This window comes from Manacus candei, unplaced genomic scaffold, assembly GCF_025592945.1.
Source record: "Manacus candei isolate 608988 ecotype Guabito, Panama unplaced genomic scaffold, ASM2559294v1 h1tg000027l, whole genome shotgun sequence".
In the NCBI taxonomy this organism is placed as follows: Eukaryota; Metazoa; Chordata; class Aves; order Passeriformes; family Pipridae; genus Manacus; species Manacus candei.
Genome location: NW_026138075.1, coordinates 1,390,670 through 1,407,529, shown reverse-complemented (window position 1 = coordinate 1,407,529; position 16,860 = coordinate 1,390,670). Strand labels below are relative to the sequence as shown.

The 16,860-nt window shown below is 40.3% G+C and overlaps 1 protein-coding gene across 4 annotated transcripts in view; it reads left to right on the top strand.

Moving 5' to 3' along the window:
* Positions 1 to 16,860, top strand: part of PALM2AKAP2 (PALM2 and AKAP2 fusion) — a 264,728-nt gene that overhangs the window by 62,474 nt on the left and 185,394 nt on the right. For all 4 annotated transcript variants that reach the window (XM_051789324.1, XM_051789323.1, XM_051789325.1 and 1 more), the window contains one exon: positions 537 to 667. In XM_051789324.1, coding sequence (XP_051645284.1) covers positions 537 to 667 — 131 coding nt within the window. The remainder of the gene's footprint in view (positions 1 to 536; positions 668 to 16,860) is intronic.

The following is a 16,860-nucleotide window of genomic DNA, read 5'->3' as shown; positions in this document are numbered from 1 at the left end:
TATCTGTGTCCATCTGTCTACCTGTAAATATATGGAGACACATCTGCTGTATAAATAAAAATTAACATCTTAGATTGATTTAATAGTAGAGTTATTTTATTCTCCATGAAACACAGTACAATTAGAGCACTGTGCTCTTTTGTTTTTGAAGCTTTAAGAAGTTTATGACTTTAGTCCTTCCAGCACATGCCTTATCATTCATGAGAGACTCACATTTTTGTTCAAAGATTTCATTTTTTGCAGGACTCACTAATTTGTGTGGTTTAAACAGTTGTTTTTATTAGAACTAAAAATAACTTTATGTTAAGGAAATAATGGTAAATAAAGTGTATACTGTAAAACTGACGGTCCTAAATCTGGAAGACCTGACATCTGGATAAACAATTAATAGACTGGTTGCTATCAACTGTCTAAAGCAGTAACCAGAAATTCAGTGGGGACAGTCTAATATTCAGAAGTGAAGGCAGATCCTTCTCAATATCCAGATGGTTTTTTGTACAATCTGATCCTAAGATATGGGGTTTTTTACCTTACAGTCAAAAGCTCTTCGGGAAAAATGGCTGCTACAGGGAATTCCTGCTGGCTCTGCAGAAGAGGAAGAAGCCAGAAGGAGGCAGTCAGAAGAGGATGAGCTGAAGGTGAAAAAGCTGGAAGAAAACATACACAGGTAGAGACAGTTGCCTTTAGCTTTGCCTAAGAACAGTCACTCTTGTTATGGCTGGGGGCTTTCCTTTCCTGGGTCCCCAACTCTGGCAGCAGTTGATGGCAGCCACCCAGGGAAGAGTGCAAGAGGCGGTCACAAGTACAGCCAAACATGCCCAAAATTTGTCTCCTAAATGTCCATGATTTGTAAGATAGAGCCATTGTGTTATCTTTGTGTTTAATCAACTTTTATGGATTACTTTCATGAGGAAGTTAAAAAGAGGCTGAGTTGCCTCTTCAGATACACATGTATGACTTGATCAACACTCGAGAGATTCTCCATTGCTTTACACCTCCTACAGCCAAAAGGAGTTCAAAGGGAGCAGCATTCTTTTGCACTCACTTTTCACTGGTGCAAATGACTTTTTGAAATGCCACAGCAGATGCCACCAACAGATCAAATACCTATTGCTTTCAGAAGCAAAGTTTGGGTGATAGAATTATTCCCTTTTATCAGTTTACCATTGCAGTCTGAGTTGATATTTGTCCTCTTTTTTTGTGTTTCCCCTTGTTTTACCACAAACAATAAGCTCTAAACCTCAGAAGGAAAATGCTTTTATTCCTCACAGAAGAAATTCCAGAGCTGTTTCTACCATTTAGCTGATGTCAATTTAGAGTTTTTTGAACTGACAAAAGTTGGTAAAACCTGGCAACACAGCTTGTCATCTAAGGCATACAAGTGACAGAGAAAAAGCAAATAGGACCAGTCATCTAAGGGCTGTGGTATTAACCTAGAATCTGGTGAACTCAATTTGCCTTATGACAGGCTTCTTATGAATTTTTTTTAAAAAATCAGTGAGAATGTTTCTTTGGGGATGCACACAAGCAGATCCACCCTAAGCTTGGATGAGGCTAAATGACTTCTCTGTGGAAGTGGTAGATCGGCATGAATGTTAGAATTGCTTCATGCTACTGGTCTCTGACCTGTGATTGCTATTAATTGAAATTGATCTAAGAATACCTATTGTTCTTTTACATCTGTGGTAACATAAGGCAAGAAAGATTTTTTTTGATTTTCTATTCTACATGATATTTTACTTCATAAATTAATGTCATAGATGAAAAAATATATTGATCGTACTTCAGAAATAGGTACATAGTATGGAATGCTGCAAGGTGCTAAGTGTTCTGACCCCATTCAGCAAAACACATGAGATAGTGCCTAGTTTCAACTATAGGACTACCACCACTGATCACAATGAAACCTGCTTTGCTTAATTAGTCCAAAATGCAAGATGAACGACTGTGTAAAACCTTGTCCCTATGGTTTGCTTTTTTTTCTTCCTTAAATGCAACCATGAAATCAAATGTTTGAATATTTGAAAGTAACAGAGCTCTCTTCTCCTGTGACCACCTATCTGTCAATAAGTCAACTGCTTGCCCCTGAGTTGAAGGGATGTTTGTGTGACAGCCTTGCTAACATGCTTAACTTCCTTGTTGTCTTTCTAAGGGGAATTCCAAAGACAGTAAAAAAGTATTTTAATTTAAATGAGAAGGTGTTACATCTGAACTGTAGAGATGAGACAGTAGAGGTTGAGGTCATTAGTCTATTTGCAATTTACATCCATGACAACATGACTCATCCAGAGCCCATCAAAATAGGCTGAGAAGGTAAAGAGCTGTAGAAAGGGGAAGAAGAAGAAGAAAGACATGTCAGAGGAGTGAAGTAGAAGGACTCATCCTGAAAGTATTGTTTTGCTGCCTGTGTACTGCATTTTCCCTCTGCATTCCCAGGAGAGAATCAGAAGGGAGGATTACAGTTCATTTGTTCACATTGAAGGGGCTCGATGGCCCTTTGGAAGTCCACTATGTACTATCCAAAGGAACCCTGTGAAAAAGCCCAAACCCTTCCAATGAGGGTGACAGAGGACAGACTAAGCTGGTTCACCAGGACGGTAGGAAACTACTGCAAGACCAACCATAGTGTTGATGCCAGGGGACTGTATGACCATTGTGCTGTGGATGTTGCACATTCATTAGAGCCACACTGCATCGTAAATCCCAGCACAGAGCAGCTGCAGCATCAATATGTCTATGAGGAGTTTTTGTGACATACATGCTGGAAAATACATGAAGTCTTTTGTATTTACTCTAGGAGCAGGGTGAAGCTTATTCATGATGTTCAATGTCCAGTGTAGGAGGTCAATAACTAATCAATCCCAATTCGGGGCTAGAAACTGGAATATTTATTGAACATGCGTCTCACAGTTTAAGGGTCTTGAAGGCAGGACATGTTAATGAGGAGGATGGGTTATGCTAACTAGGGGATGGATTATGCTAACTAGAGGATTACACAATTTTCTGCTACAGTTACAAAAGTGCTTAATATTATCCCTTAGCTAGGACCACATAGGTGGAGGAGAACAAAGGGGGTTCTACATGGTCTGATAACATCATCACAAAGTCTTTCTATGTCTTGCTGAGGGAGACAGAACAATCAGCATAGCAAAATATTAACAGGTCCTGTGATGAAGTGTCTGGTCCTCAGGTGATGCGATTTCTCTCAGCCCCTGTTGCCCAAGGCCTGCTGTTCAATCCCATCAAACTCCTTCCTGCTGACAGCCGAGTTTCGGTCCTTACAGTCTGGCAGCTGCTGGCAGCCAGTGCCCCTTACCCTTCTTTAACAAAGAAGAACATGCAGTCATTCCCTTCCCCTTGAAGCAGAACATCCCATCACCAGCATAGAGAGCACCATTTCTTCTACATACACTGAAGCACTCAGAAAGGTTCCATCTCTACTTTTACTACATGAATAGCTGTAGTACAAGAGAAATAGCTATCTTTGTTTGCAGGTCCACTGTAAACAATAAGTCTGACAAGCTGAATGAACTGTGATGTTTGGAACAGAAAACTGAAGGAAGTGGTGTTTTGAGACCAGACTAACACTCCTAAATGAGGATGTGGGTTCATGTAGGTCTGTTCTGTCCAGAAAGGCAAATATGTCTACCTTGGAGAAACAGGAGAGCTAGCAGTGGGTTTTAGGTGGTCTTAAAGGTCTTTCACTTAACAAAAATGTTTTGGTAGAGTATTTCTTTCTCTAATTCAGTTTTAAGTGATTTTTCCCACTAAAATCATATGTTTTGCAAGATGTAAACATGCTTGTAGTGTTTATTCTTAAGCTAGTGTACCCAGTTCTCCTTTGTGTGGGAATTGTTTAATTTCAACTGAGGCAGTAAAAATGCATGGATGTAAAGACTGATTCTTATTTATTAGGCTTCCATGACATCATGATACAAGAAATCATATACTTAAGCTTGTAGTTTGCAAGGACATGTGTACATGATGCAACTTAGACATGAGTAAGTGCAATGTTTTAATGAGCTCTTTTGTCTGCAAAACCATTTTGAAGAAGAGTGCTTACATTACTCAGCAATTCGCTGCACTTCAGGCTAAGCAAGGGAAAAAATATCAACATCACAAGAACAGGAATAAAGCAGAACAATTAATGCAATACAAATAATTTAATACTACCATTATGCTGATAATTAACAACAAGAGGACCTAGAAGTACATGATGTACCTACAAGTTAAAAACCAGGGAGTGCAAGATGAGGACAAGATGCAGGCATACAAATGGTGTAACGGTGGATTACAGGCAGAATGATGATTTGACAATTGGGATTATTTTAATATGTTTAGAGATTTTGAAATATATGAACACTAGAAACAGCCTTTGTTTCCAAGAACGTGAAGTGAAAATAGAGGAATCAAAAGAGCTAAATTAAGTTTGGTCCTGGATTTCCAGCACTCCTGCTTTCCTGTCTTCAATCTTCAGAATAAGACAAGATGCCCCATGTAAAAATCCTTTGTCTCTTGCATTTCTTTAAAAAAGTGGTTGGTCCAGTAGGCTTAACAAGAAGACTGAACTCCTTATTCAGTATTCATTGAGTTTTAAGTGGGTTGGAGATCTGGCAGTAGTGGGATGACATTATTAAATGTTTGAAACTTGGCTGGAAGATTGGTGGTAGCATTGTATCAATGTCAGAGTGAAGCCATTGGATTTTGGATATCTCCTGACACAAACTGTACTTAGAAAGAACAGAGAAACTTTAAAGCTATTTAGGATCTTTATGTTCTTCTAAAGATCTGGGGTCAATGTTAGAGGGAAGTAGACATTTCCGAGTTTCTTTCACAGTGTTACACAGTGCAAAAGTGATCTCTTTTCTACACCTACCTTAGATGTGGGGTAAATGATAGTAAATGAGTGAAAGATTAGTGAAATTTTTTTTCCTTCCCTTAAACTTATTCTCCAAATCACAAACCTGGTGAAACAAATCCTGGAATGTGTTGCATGCCTCCCATGGTTATTTTTTACCACATGACAATCTAGTTTGTTCGCAGTAGTGAATGGAAAGTTGGCATTTGACATCTGGGTATTAACAGGCAGTATTCATAGAGCAGAGCAGCCCAACCAAAGCCTGCAGTTCCTTCACAGCGTTTTAAATGACCCCAAAATTATCTTGTTTTAGTAGGTTAAATTATAGGATGTGCTGTTGGCCTGTATTTACTACAAAAGGTGAAGAGTTCTGAAGCTTCTGAAGTTCATTGTTCTGAAGCTTTTGTGTATCATGGAAACAAGAAATACTCCATGACAACATATCTCCATACTTGACAATGGACACTGTCATGAAATACCAGAACTGAACTCGTTGTGATTCCTGGAGTGAAGAAACCCACTGAAATAAATCTTCAGCGAAGTGGCATATCCCTTCAGTAATCAACAGTGCATCTGTTCACCTTGGATGAGGAGCAACCCAGTAACTCCAAGGGGTGAAAAATTATTGCTTTAACAGAGCAGCCTTTTTGGGCATGTGGGCCAGGCAGGCAGCTTAGGCCAGTGGATTCTGGATTCCCAAAATGCACAGATAAGAGACACTTGTGCATTTTGGCAGTGTGGCAGCTCTTGGGGGTGAAGCAATGCTGGACAGCAGCCAAGGTATACATGTATCCCTTGTTCTTTGTTCAGGCCTGTTCAATTGTCAGCATATCCAAGGTTCTAACATTTACAAAAGCCCTTTGGGGTTCTGAAGTGCTTCACCCTTGGGCATGCTGGTTATGAGCCACAGATGTGTCACCTCTAGGAGAAAACTTTTCTGTGATAGGCCAGCACAGAGGGAGAGTTCCAGTGTTAATGATGGGAGGGGAAGCTCTGTGCTTTGGACCATAGCTCTTTCGTGGGACAAGCACGTCTTTACTGGTTGCTGCTGCCTTGCTGATGAGAGCAGGTAGTAAATGCCCACAAAATCTCCCTCCCTCCCAGCAGCTCCCATCTCAGAGTGCTGCTGTTCTTCAAACAAAATCCTTGGAAAGTATTTTAAAAAACTGCTGAACTGAAAGATGCCTGTGAGAGAAACTGCAGAAGATGCACAGCTTCTATCCAAGAAAAGGACCTGGAGGACCAAAATAGATGCTGTATGGAAGCATACAAGGGAAATGACCAGTGCTGGAGGAAGAGAGATGTCACCACCTCTCTCAGGCAAAATGTGCCTTGATTGTGCAAGGCTCTCTGTTGTTCTACTGTGCTTGACCTAAGTCTGCTTATCGGGTATTAGACAGAAGTCTTAATGTAAGTAGAAGCAGATCCAAAATGCAGTAGAACTCCAAAGCTGGCAGAATTGTCCTCTTCTTCCATTACTGCAATTGAATCTCTCCAGGTAAATACTCAGATTTGAGTGTTGTTAAAGAGTCTGAGTTGGGCCCTGAGAAGAAAAGTGTCACCAAGCAGAATTGATATGAAGAATATAAAATCTTATTAATAGATGTTATTAATAGATTATGAGCATTTCACAGATCTGTGGTGCTAGATGGAGTCTACACTAAAGTCTCTACTCATGGAAGAGTCTGGCAAATGCAGGCTCGTGGTTCAGCTGAGGTTGTTGCAGCTGCTGTACCTTTAGCATCTTCTCTCTTTCCAGTGCCCATTCTTTCATTTCTTTCTGATGCCAATGTTTGTATCCTGCATCTTCTTTCCAGGATAAAAACTTAGCATGTATCAGGCCGGTAACTCTGAATATAATTCAGTCTGTCTTGGACTGTCACTAATAGTCTTTGCATGACAGAGGGACAGAGAGCACATAAGACAGATGTGACTGCAGTCTTCAATCCTTCAGAAGAAGGATCATCTGATGTTGAAACCAGCTCAGACCTCCCCTAGAGTAGATAGTGCAAGTCAGGACCAGAGGTGTCATAAACCTCTCCTTAGCAAGGTCTCATCCATTTCCCTTCAGTCTTAGCCTTCAGAGAGATATGAATGGTTTCTGAAGCTTATGCTAGTGCAGAGAACAATGCATCCTGTTTTGCAACTTCCACACTGATAGCAGCTGGAGAAAATTATGAGGAGCACTGTTTATTCAGCATTTTTGGGTTTTACCTAGAATGTCTCATCATAGCCACTCAGTATCTTCAAATTCTGCTCACCTTGTGAGGGAATATCAACCTTCCCTCACAGGAGCAGCTGTTCATCTCCAAGTCTTCTGTCTGGTTCTCAGCTAAGACTGATCAATATCAGTTCTTATATACTGAAACTCTGTAGATTTCAATTTGGCAACCCTTAAAGACTATGGTTTCCAAAACAGCATAACCTTTACCTCCCATTAAGGCCTTGCCGGGATGTATTTCGTATGTGATACATTTCCTAGAAAAATAGACACCAAAACAAAACCAGGCATAAAACCTCAACAATAGGATATCTCAGATTTTGAAAGGAACCTGCTCTGCAGTGTGATTAGAGAATTTCTCAGGACTTGCAAGATGATCTCAGAAGAGCAATGAGCTAAGAGTTGCTGAGTGGCAATAGGTTTCATGGGTTTTTTAGATGGTATAATATATTCAGATGCAACAAAAGAAAAAGAAACTACAAACCAACACTAAAAATAATAACACAGTTTACTACTTCAGCTCTGAAATTCAGCTCATACTTAAAATAGCAGAATGACATGCCAGTGCCTTAGCAGTTGCTTTAATGCTGGTGTTCTGTGTTTAGTAGTAAGCAGTCTCTGGATCTTTCACATCTCCTATGCATTTCTAGCTTGTATTTATTTAATGATTGTTATGCATCTTATAAAATAGGGAAAAGGATTGACTGTTCAGTTCAAACACACTCCCTCCACTTCACCTATGTTCTCCTTAAATATGTGTACCATATATGGACCTTGATAGAGACACCCATTTGCCTAATTTGAGAGCCATATATAAAAGAAATTCCAAAACCCTGCCTCTATAGATCAAAGGATTTCCACCTCTAGTGATTCTGACACTTCATCCATGTCAGTATGCTATAGATTAAGAGACATGTTCATAAAGAACAGTAGCAGGTTTTCAAGGGCACCTCTTTTAGGCAAACTAACACTTGTAAAGTACCATCAGTTAGTAAATGGGTTAACAATAGATCACATGCTGCAGTACCTTGTGAAAGGGTCAATTACTACCTCTGGGTCAGGTTCAGCAAGAAAAATGAAATTTCAGTAATTGCAGCCTTTAAATAAAGTGGACATTTTGTACAAAGCTGGGTATCTGCTGCTGTAGTAGATGAGACCTGGTGAAAGATTTTCAAGTGCAAAACCCCAGAGCCTCCTTGGCTTTAACATTTCAAGGGTAAAAAGTGCACATCACTCTCCATCTGATACTGTTAGAAAGATGGGGAAATCTCTTCATCGTCCATGTATTATCTTATGTATATATCTTATGTATGTCATTGCACGTGGATTATCCACACTCCCTCTATATGGAAAGCCATCTAAGACCTTCATACCTCTTTTAAGCCTAGTAGAACTGACAAGGGTTTCCTGAAGCAGCAAATTGTAGTATAGCATGAAGAGTAGGAATTGTTGACTTCATTACATTCAAATTAAATCTTAATCATATGCCAAGTGAGATAGTTGCCTGGGCTAAAACAACACTGACTAGCCTCCATTCCTTTCCTAGTTATACTTATCTTTGCTGGAGTTGGCTGCTTGGTTTTCTTTCCTTAAACACCAGCCCTAACACAGGGCAGTACTGGCGAAACAGCTCCTTACATGCAGTTAGTCCATATAGCAGCTGGTGGATGGAAAAAATAAAATTATGGAAATTCTGTAAGAGGAGGACAAGCTTGTGTGGAGTTAACTTACATGTGCACAATCTTGAAAGAAATTACAAACCTAGAGTATATTTACAAAGAGAAAGCAGAGAGCTAAGCAACAGCATTAATTTATTTTATTGCTTTACAGTGGTCATTTAGTCTCCACCTTAAATCAGAGGACTTCGCTCTTCCCTACCAAACCACTCTTCATGTGCTGAACATAGAGAGGCTAGAACATGCAGGGTAAACATGCACATGTGTACACAAGATTCTGAGGTCAGAACATGCAGTGTAGACACTGAGTAGGTAGAAGTATAGTTAGAGGAGAAGCAAGGTGCAGTGTCTGGAGCCACCCAGTGGACATTGCCAGTCTGAGCCTCGATTTTAAAAAATCTGCAGTCTGAAAAACACGTCACCTTCCCTGTAGGGTATTTTAACTGCTACAGTATGTGAATTCTAAGGCAAAAAGTAATGCAAATCCCAGCTGGTGGTCCACATAAGGCAAAGAAAGACTGGATGTGCAATCAGGGATCCTGATGGCTAAGAAAGGAATGAGTGTAATGGATTTCATTGGGAATGTGCAGATGAAGAAAAAGGTCCCAAGGAGGCATGGTCAGGAATAGACAGTAGTCTACTTGCAAACGTATCATGGTCTCACTATAAAAAAGCAAACAAGCAGTAACAGGGAAGCTCAGTGTGTTGGAAAAAAGTTTATAGACATCCAAGAATATAACGCATGAATGATATGGTCAAATTAATGATGAAGGACATTCAGAGCACTTGGATCAGCATGTTACAAAGGTAAAACATGCTCATTGCCTTGTACAAATAGGGGCTTTGCAGGCTGAAGTGGCATGTGACTGTAGTGTAAGATACTAAGAAGTGGGACCCAGCACCAGAATACTATAAACTCAAAGTAGAAGACTGACTTGGTATGACAGATGTGCACAGGGGCAGCAAAATGTACTGGGGAGAGGTAGGGAGTAATAAGTGGAGACAGAAAGAGAATTTATACAACAAATGCACATGGATTAAAACCATTTCAAAGTAAGACTTGCATGGCGTATGCTTTAACCTGTTGTTGCTGCCACAGGGGGAAAAGAACAGAGATTTCAAGAGCACTGCCAAGCAATGGGGGGGAGCAAGGGGGGAATAAGGAAAAATCAAAGGTATTTTGCAAAACCAACAGCAAAAAAAATGAGTTTAAGGTCACATAAAGTAGAGCTTTACCAGGTATTCCAATGTAATGAACATCCAGGGCTTAATTAGGACTCCTGAACAAAGCATGTTATGTGTTGCCAAGTTTGGTCAGCAAGGTCAAGCAACTGGAGTCTTGGATTATGACTTTAAAATATCATTAATTACTTAGAAAGAATATTTGCAGGGAAAGAAATTTCAAAAAGCCGTAGATTGTAACTGGTCTAGAGGATCTGGCAGAGCACTACCATGTTCATGCTGTTCCATTTCCAGGAAAATGCATTTAGTCCTCCATGCAAAAGATTGTTAAATTATACCAACTCTGTACTAGAACATTTTTACTAATGCAGCTATACAAGCAAAGCTTCCCTTTGTGGATTCATGCTTTTATCAGCAAAAAGCATGAACACCTAAATGGAATGAGTTCTGTAGGCAGAGGTTATTGTCGTCATGTACACCTACCTCTGTACTAGGAAACATACTAAAATAAAAAGTTTTCAGTAACAGCTTACCCTCTAGGCAACAACAGCACTTCAGTGAAATAGTTTGCAGTCAGTTACTACTGGACAGAGGCATAGGGACCATGTCTTTGCATCCTGCATTCATCTAGGCAATGTAAGTGGTGCAGAGTGTGTCCCTGGGAATTTCCTCAAGGGAAGAAATCAGCCATTAGAGCGTGTGAAGAATTACCCCGGGTTAAACTCTTGCCTCTGCCAATGATTTCTTGCATTATTTGAAGCAAGGTACTTCAGCAGTTCTTCCATATCTCATACTCCAGTGTTCATTTATGCTATTATCTTTCCCACACTTTTAGCATGATGTGAGCTGAGCTCTTTGGTACAGGAATTGCTTCTCACTGTGTGAAGGGAACTTCACGAATGCCTCTTAGAATCCTGACTGAATTTTTGCTCTTCAGAATTCTTCACAGTTTTCTCTTGTTTTTCAATGGCAGCTGTGATCTGGTACTTTTGAAGACATGGCATTAAGTGCCTCAGGCCCATGGTGTGACACAGCTGCATAATTAAATGAGTAGCTTTAGTTGATAATTCCTGGAGGAGTTTTATTTTTTAATTCAGCTGTCAAAATCCAGTTCCTAAACAATTGGTTCATCTCCTTTATGTGTTGATGTTTTTCTTACCTTCACCCATTAACCATTGGGCTTGTTTTATTTCTTCTTTTTTTCCTGCTGTCACTCTGATCCAGGAATCCTGGATTCCTACTGGATCTCTAGGTGGGTCCCAGAACCCCACTGGGTGCTGTGCACAGTAATGTATACTCTTTGCTGCAAAGACTTTATAATGCAAGTCAGCAAGACAAGCCATCACTAGAAAAGGAATTGAGGACCAGAAGCATGAACTAGAGGCTTGGTTTTCCAAGCTTGAGTGATCTATTATGTAAATAAGTCAAGTTTGTAGCCAACTGATGGACTCTTTTAACACCAGAAGAAAGGCTTGTCCTGTGCAAACAGACACAAGAGACAGAAGGTGTTCCAGCACAGACCCTGACATCTTTGATGATAGCCCAGGGAAAATGTCCTAAATGGTGGAATTATAGTTGAGTTATTTAAAGGACATTTAATATGTAGGAAACCCACTGGGGAGACATGAGCTTGCCTACAGAACCTGAACTGCACAAAATGTGAATAGACCAGATATTCCAGTAAACTTGCATTACTGGTAATAGGTAGGCATATGGTAGGGGAACATGTAATACTCACGTCAAATAACAACTTTTAATTAAGTCTTGGAATCCTAGCCATATATGACAAGGTTTTTTATTTTTGCACATTTTTAAAAATGTATTTAGAAATACCGTTTCCTTATGTGAGTCCATCTTCAGCCTTATTTCCACTCTTTAAATTTAAGAGTCCTTATTGATCAAGACAGTGAATTTTATACAAGTGATCCTCCCAAGAACCCACATCGCAATCAGGAAATGGGCTGCAGGCCCGGTTTGCAGTGAGATGTTTTTCTTTAGGTCCATCAGATAAAGGGACAGTCATAACAACCCAGGTCAGGTTTGTTGAGACTTTCAGTCGAAGATGAAGCTCTCAGTTCCAAAAGAATAGAAGGGGAATATGAAATACTAGTAAGTCACAGCGAAAGGCTAAAGGTTTTCTGACTTGTCTGATGATCTCTGAGCTTTGTGACTTGGAACACCTGAAATATGCCCAAAAGACAGAAAAGGCTCCCAAATATAGAAATGCATTCCAGGCATCAGCTGCTGCAGAGCAACAGTGTATCACCATCAGAGCTGGGCGTGTAAGTCTCATCTTGCTTGCAGCATCCCTGTTGGGAAACCAGAATATTCTCCAAATGCCATTCCAGAGGGGTCACATAGGGCTAGCCATTGACTTGGTCCTGCAAGGACAATCAAGCTTACTGTTCAGAAGTTACTCCCAGGAATAAGATATCACTCCTAATGGTGGGGGAGGAGGTGGTTCATATCTGTTACACTGGCAGTCCAGTTTTAATGCCATAGGATCTTCAGGTAAGAAAATAAATAAATTTTAAAAAGCCAACTTAACATCATTCTGACTTTAGGAAATGTTGCAGCAAGAGAAAACAATGGAGCTGCCACAGGATTTGCACATATACTCTGTTTATGTCCCAAAATATGCAAGGGAAATGCCTCATGCCTTTGAACCCTTACCCCATTGGGATAACCCTTTGAGGAGAGCTGTGGTGTCTGGCAACTGCAGGGTGTCACCATGCCAAGAACATGGTGATCCTCAGCTCTATTTTCTTCATGGGCAATAACTGTAATTTCACTTATGCACTACCTAAAATATTTTACTGCCTGCCAAAGACTGCAAGTAACTGCCACATCACTGAAAGGCCAGTTTTAAGGCTATGGATAACTTTTAGTAATCTTCCAGGCAGGCAGCAGTGGTCAACACTCCTTTTATCATCTTTTAAACAAGTAGTTTCAGGAGCAACCACCCTATGTACAAAAACCCCATGTAATTCTCTGCTCTTTGCTACTTAAAATTAGCTTTACAAATGCAAAACATCAATTGTATTGAAACTATGTCAGAGAAAAATTGTTCTGTTTTCCTAACCCTGTTGAGGCTATCAGGGAAAGTCTTTCATGAATGTGTAGCATCAAGTGTCAGGTAAAGAGTCCAGCTTGGTCTGGACAGCAATCCCTGAAAACTGAATAAATTCTCTGGAAGGATGAATTGAAAACAAGTTCCAGTAGTTGAAGTCTCCTTCACGCAAACAAGTTTTGAGAACTTGTTTTCTTCTTATTAGCTACTTTTTTCTTAATGTTGCTAGTACATTGTTTCTACTCAGAGACCTTCAATTGCCAGGGATTAGTATAGTCAAAATGATACCACCTAAAGTAAAGAAAAACCTCCAGTGTACCGGAGAGACCCTCCTTTGTTACACTGGTTTGTTAAATTCTTTTATTTAAAATTCACAGCATATGAACAAAAAATATTTTCAAACTGTTTCAGATTAATCCAACGTCCCCTATGTAAGAGTTGCCCAAAATCACTCACACACAAAAGAGGACTTGCTTTCTCTCTTCATTGTCATTTTCCTAGCAGAAGAGACAGGCTTGAAATATCATATGAAGGGGAAAAAAAGTTGTTGTAGCTGATACAAGAGAGAAAGAACTTCAGAGCTAAACTGGAACAGATCTCTTCATCCATGCCTCAACTTGTTCCTCTCTTCAGAATGGGAATGTGATAGCTGACAGATGCTTTAATTTCTGCAAGCAGTAAACAATATACACAAGAGCTGCAATCTGATGTCCTGGCTTACAGTGCCCAAAGCTACCAGGGATGCCAGGACCAAACAGATTTCTTGCCTGTTGTATAAGTTACTACACATTACTTTTTGGAAAACTACGGTTCCACAGCATTTTGTAGACAGTTGTTTCATTCTTCAAGCATTTCAAAGAAGAAAGGAGAATGGAATGTCCTGACTTTCTCCCTCTCAACTGAAAATAGAGGACAGGAGAGTGTACTGTGGTCCTCAGGCAGTGAAAATACCTGCTTAAACAGGGTGTGTGACAAATGAAGACTTTTAATGAACAGGATGTCTCTTATAGATGGCTACTTGGTAGGCCCCTGCTTCATCAGGCCCTCCACCAATCACCACCAGACCTTCCTTGGGAAACAGGTTTTTGTGGCACAGGAGTGCTGCTGAATTAAATTTCAAACTTCCTGTATTCAGTGAAGCTGTTCTTGACTTGCCTCAATTGCAAAAAAGTTAATACAACTTTTCTTTTGGAAGATTACCAGATCAATAGTATCCATGTACAGGAAGAGCTGTGAAACATCGTTCCTCAGGCAAAGTAGTGTGTCTCATATTCCTTCCTTTTTTCCAGTGCTTTTTTCATCATATGTACTGTCTGTATGGTGAAGCTGCAGAATCACCTATCCTGAAAATGCTTTTTTTCTCATTAAGAGTGCTGGTATTTAATCATTTCACAGTTTCATTGAGTGGCTTGTCTTACCACTCACTGCATCAGTACAGACTACAAAGATCATACTGGCATCTTGAATAAGATGAGTAATACCTTGATATTTTTCCATCTTAGCAGCCCACCATCTGAGCCACCTCATCTCCCAAAAGAGAAGACATTTGAAAAACCTGATGCAATGACCCAGCATTTCTGAAAGGTCTTTAGTCTTTGCTTTACATGGTGCTGAGCTGAAAAGGATTTGGTGCAATAAAGAAAAGAAATTATGATAGCTAGTGTTTGGTTAGGAAAGAGGTAGATTATGTTTAGTAATCTCTGACTGAACTGCTTGTTGTTTTATTAGATATATGCACATCCTAAAGTATGAACAAAGCTGAAAATGGATTGAAAGTAGGCTTTGAAACACCTTTTTCTAAATGTAAATTAAATATGAATTACCTTCTTTCAAAGAACAATCATTATGGAAGCAACATATACTATAGATATCTGAAATTATTCATTGAAAAATTTAATATGTGACATTTTTTTCCAGTTGGCACAAAAAATATTTGAAGACATTCTCAGAAGTTGTAGTAGCCAGTGGAATCATCATGGCTAGGCTTCGCGAACGAAGATTTGGGAAGGCTCTATCCACATTTGTTACAGGCACGCTGGTGGCTTTTGAGGCCAATACGAGACAGACATATCCGATTGCAAAAGGCACAGCAGAAAGACTCCTTAGATGATATCTTCTGCAAGACACGGTTCTTTCTGCGTTGCCTTTTCTCCTCGAGAGTGATCCTGCGTGTGTTCTCAAAGGAGACAGCAGCGTTATAGATGGTGTGTCTCCAGGCCTCCCAATTGGAGGCCAGAGTAGACCAGTTAAGATGATCAATATGGCCAAGGCTGAGATGTTGTTTCAGGGAGTCCTTGTATCTTCTCTTCGGGGCTCCTCTCATGCAGCAGCCAGTGGCAAGTTCACCATAGAGCAGGATCTTAGGGAGGCGGTGGTTGGTCCTTCATCCTGGAGACGTGCCCTGCCCAGCGCGGCTGTGTTCTCATCAACATGGCCTCAATACTTGTGACTGCTGCTTGCTCTAGAACAGATGTATTGGTCACAAAATCTGACCAGTGGATGTTTAAGATTGTACAGAGGCAGTGTTGATGGAAGTGTTCTGCCCCTAGATATCTGGGGCAAATTAAACATTATGCAAATCTGTGCTAGATTAAACTGATGGTTTTGGTAAAAGAAGCTTTTCCTGATAGTAGCTAGACATTAAAATAGGACATGAAAAATCTTGATTTTACCTAAGTGTCAGGTTTTATGATTTACTGGTGAAAAGTTCATGCTGTTCTATGTACTGAGAACAAATTGTAGAGATGCATATTTCTGAAGGAGTGATTATTTTCATCTGAACACATGTATTTTGAACATGGTCCAGTCTTATGTAATTCTTTGAAGAATTTTCTTTCCTTCATAGGAAAGTGCCTCCAAAACAATTAATAGTGTTTTGTGTCTACCGTGGGAGGAATGCTAGCTGGGAAATAACCCACAGTGTACAAAATGTGTCAATGTGTCCATTTGCCCCAGGGATGCTGATTCATGTGTTTGTGAGACTATTCTATAATTAGGCTTTTGAAAAATTTGTTTTCTCCATCTTTTCCTAGAGAACGAGAGTCCAGTTTTTTCTGGATAAAAATTTACCTTTAATAAAGAACTGGAAAACCTTGGCAGGCAGAGAAGATAGATTCCCAATGAGAATTGAGATGGCATGATGAAGCTTCACCTTCAAAATCAACAAAAGTGCTCTGGCAGCTCTCACTGCTGCCTTATAGACAGCCTTCAAGGCAGGCAGCCAGGTTCTGTAGGTAACATTTGGGTTCCTGCTCTCATCTTCCACCACCAAAATCCCTTTTAGCTCTGAACAGCAACATGTCATGGCTCCATGATGAAACCCTCCTTTTCCTGTGCACCCATCAGTGGTTTGTTCACCCCGTTCCCCCACTACTTGCTTCTCTCCAAGGCAGCAGACAGGAATGCTCTTGCCACTCCAGCAGAGAGGGTGCTGGGGAGAGCAGGAAGCTTTCCCAGGCTTTAGCCCTAGTGTCTTTGCCTCCTTTCCTCCCAGGGATCACAAAGTGGGGGATTTGCAAACCCATGCATATGAGTTTTACTCTGTGGAGTTGCGGACCATTGTATCTGACAGCTATGCTATCCGTGCTCACGGAGCAGGGACCTCAGTGGTCTTCAGGCATTGCCCAGCATGTGTTAGCATGGCTGGAGAGGGCTGGAGTACACAGATTAGTCATATTAATCCAGAAAAGATGCATCAAAGGTGGTATGGGATGATTCCAGAAGGAATCAGAAAATGTCAAAATTATACCTTCTGTTTCAGCACAGGCTTCTCCTTTGGCTCTCTCTACTTCTGCTTCCCACTCCTCTCTTTTTACTCATTATCCTCCTAGGAAGACTATTTTTTAATTAAGTG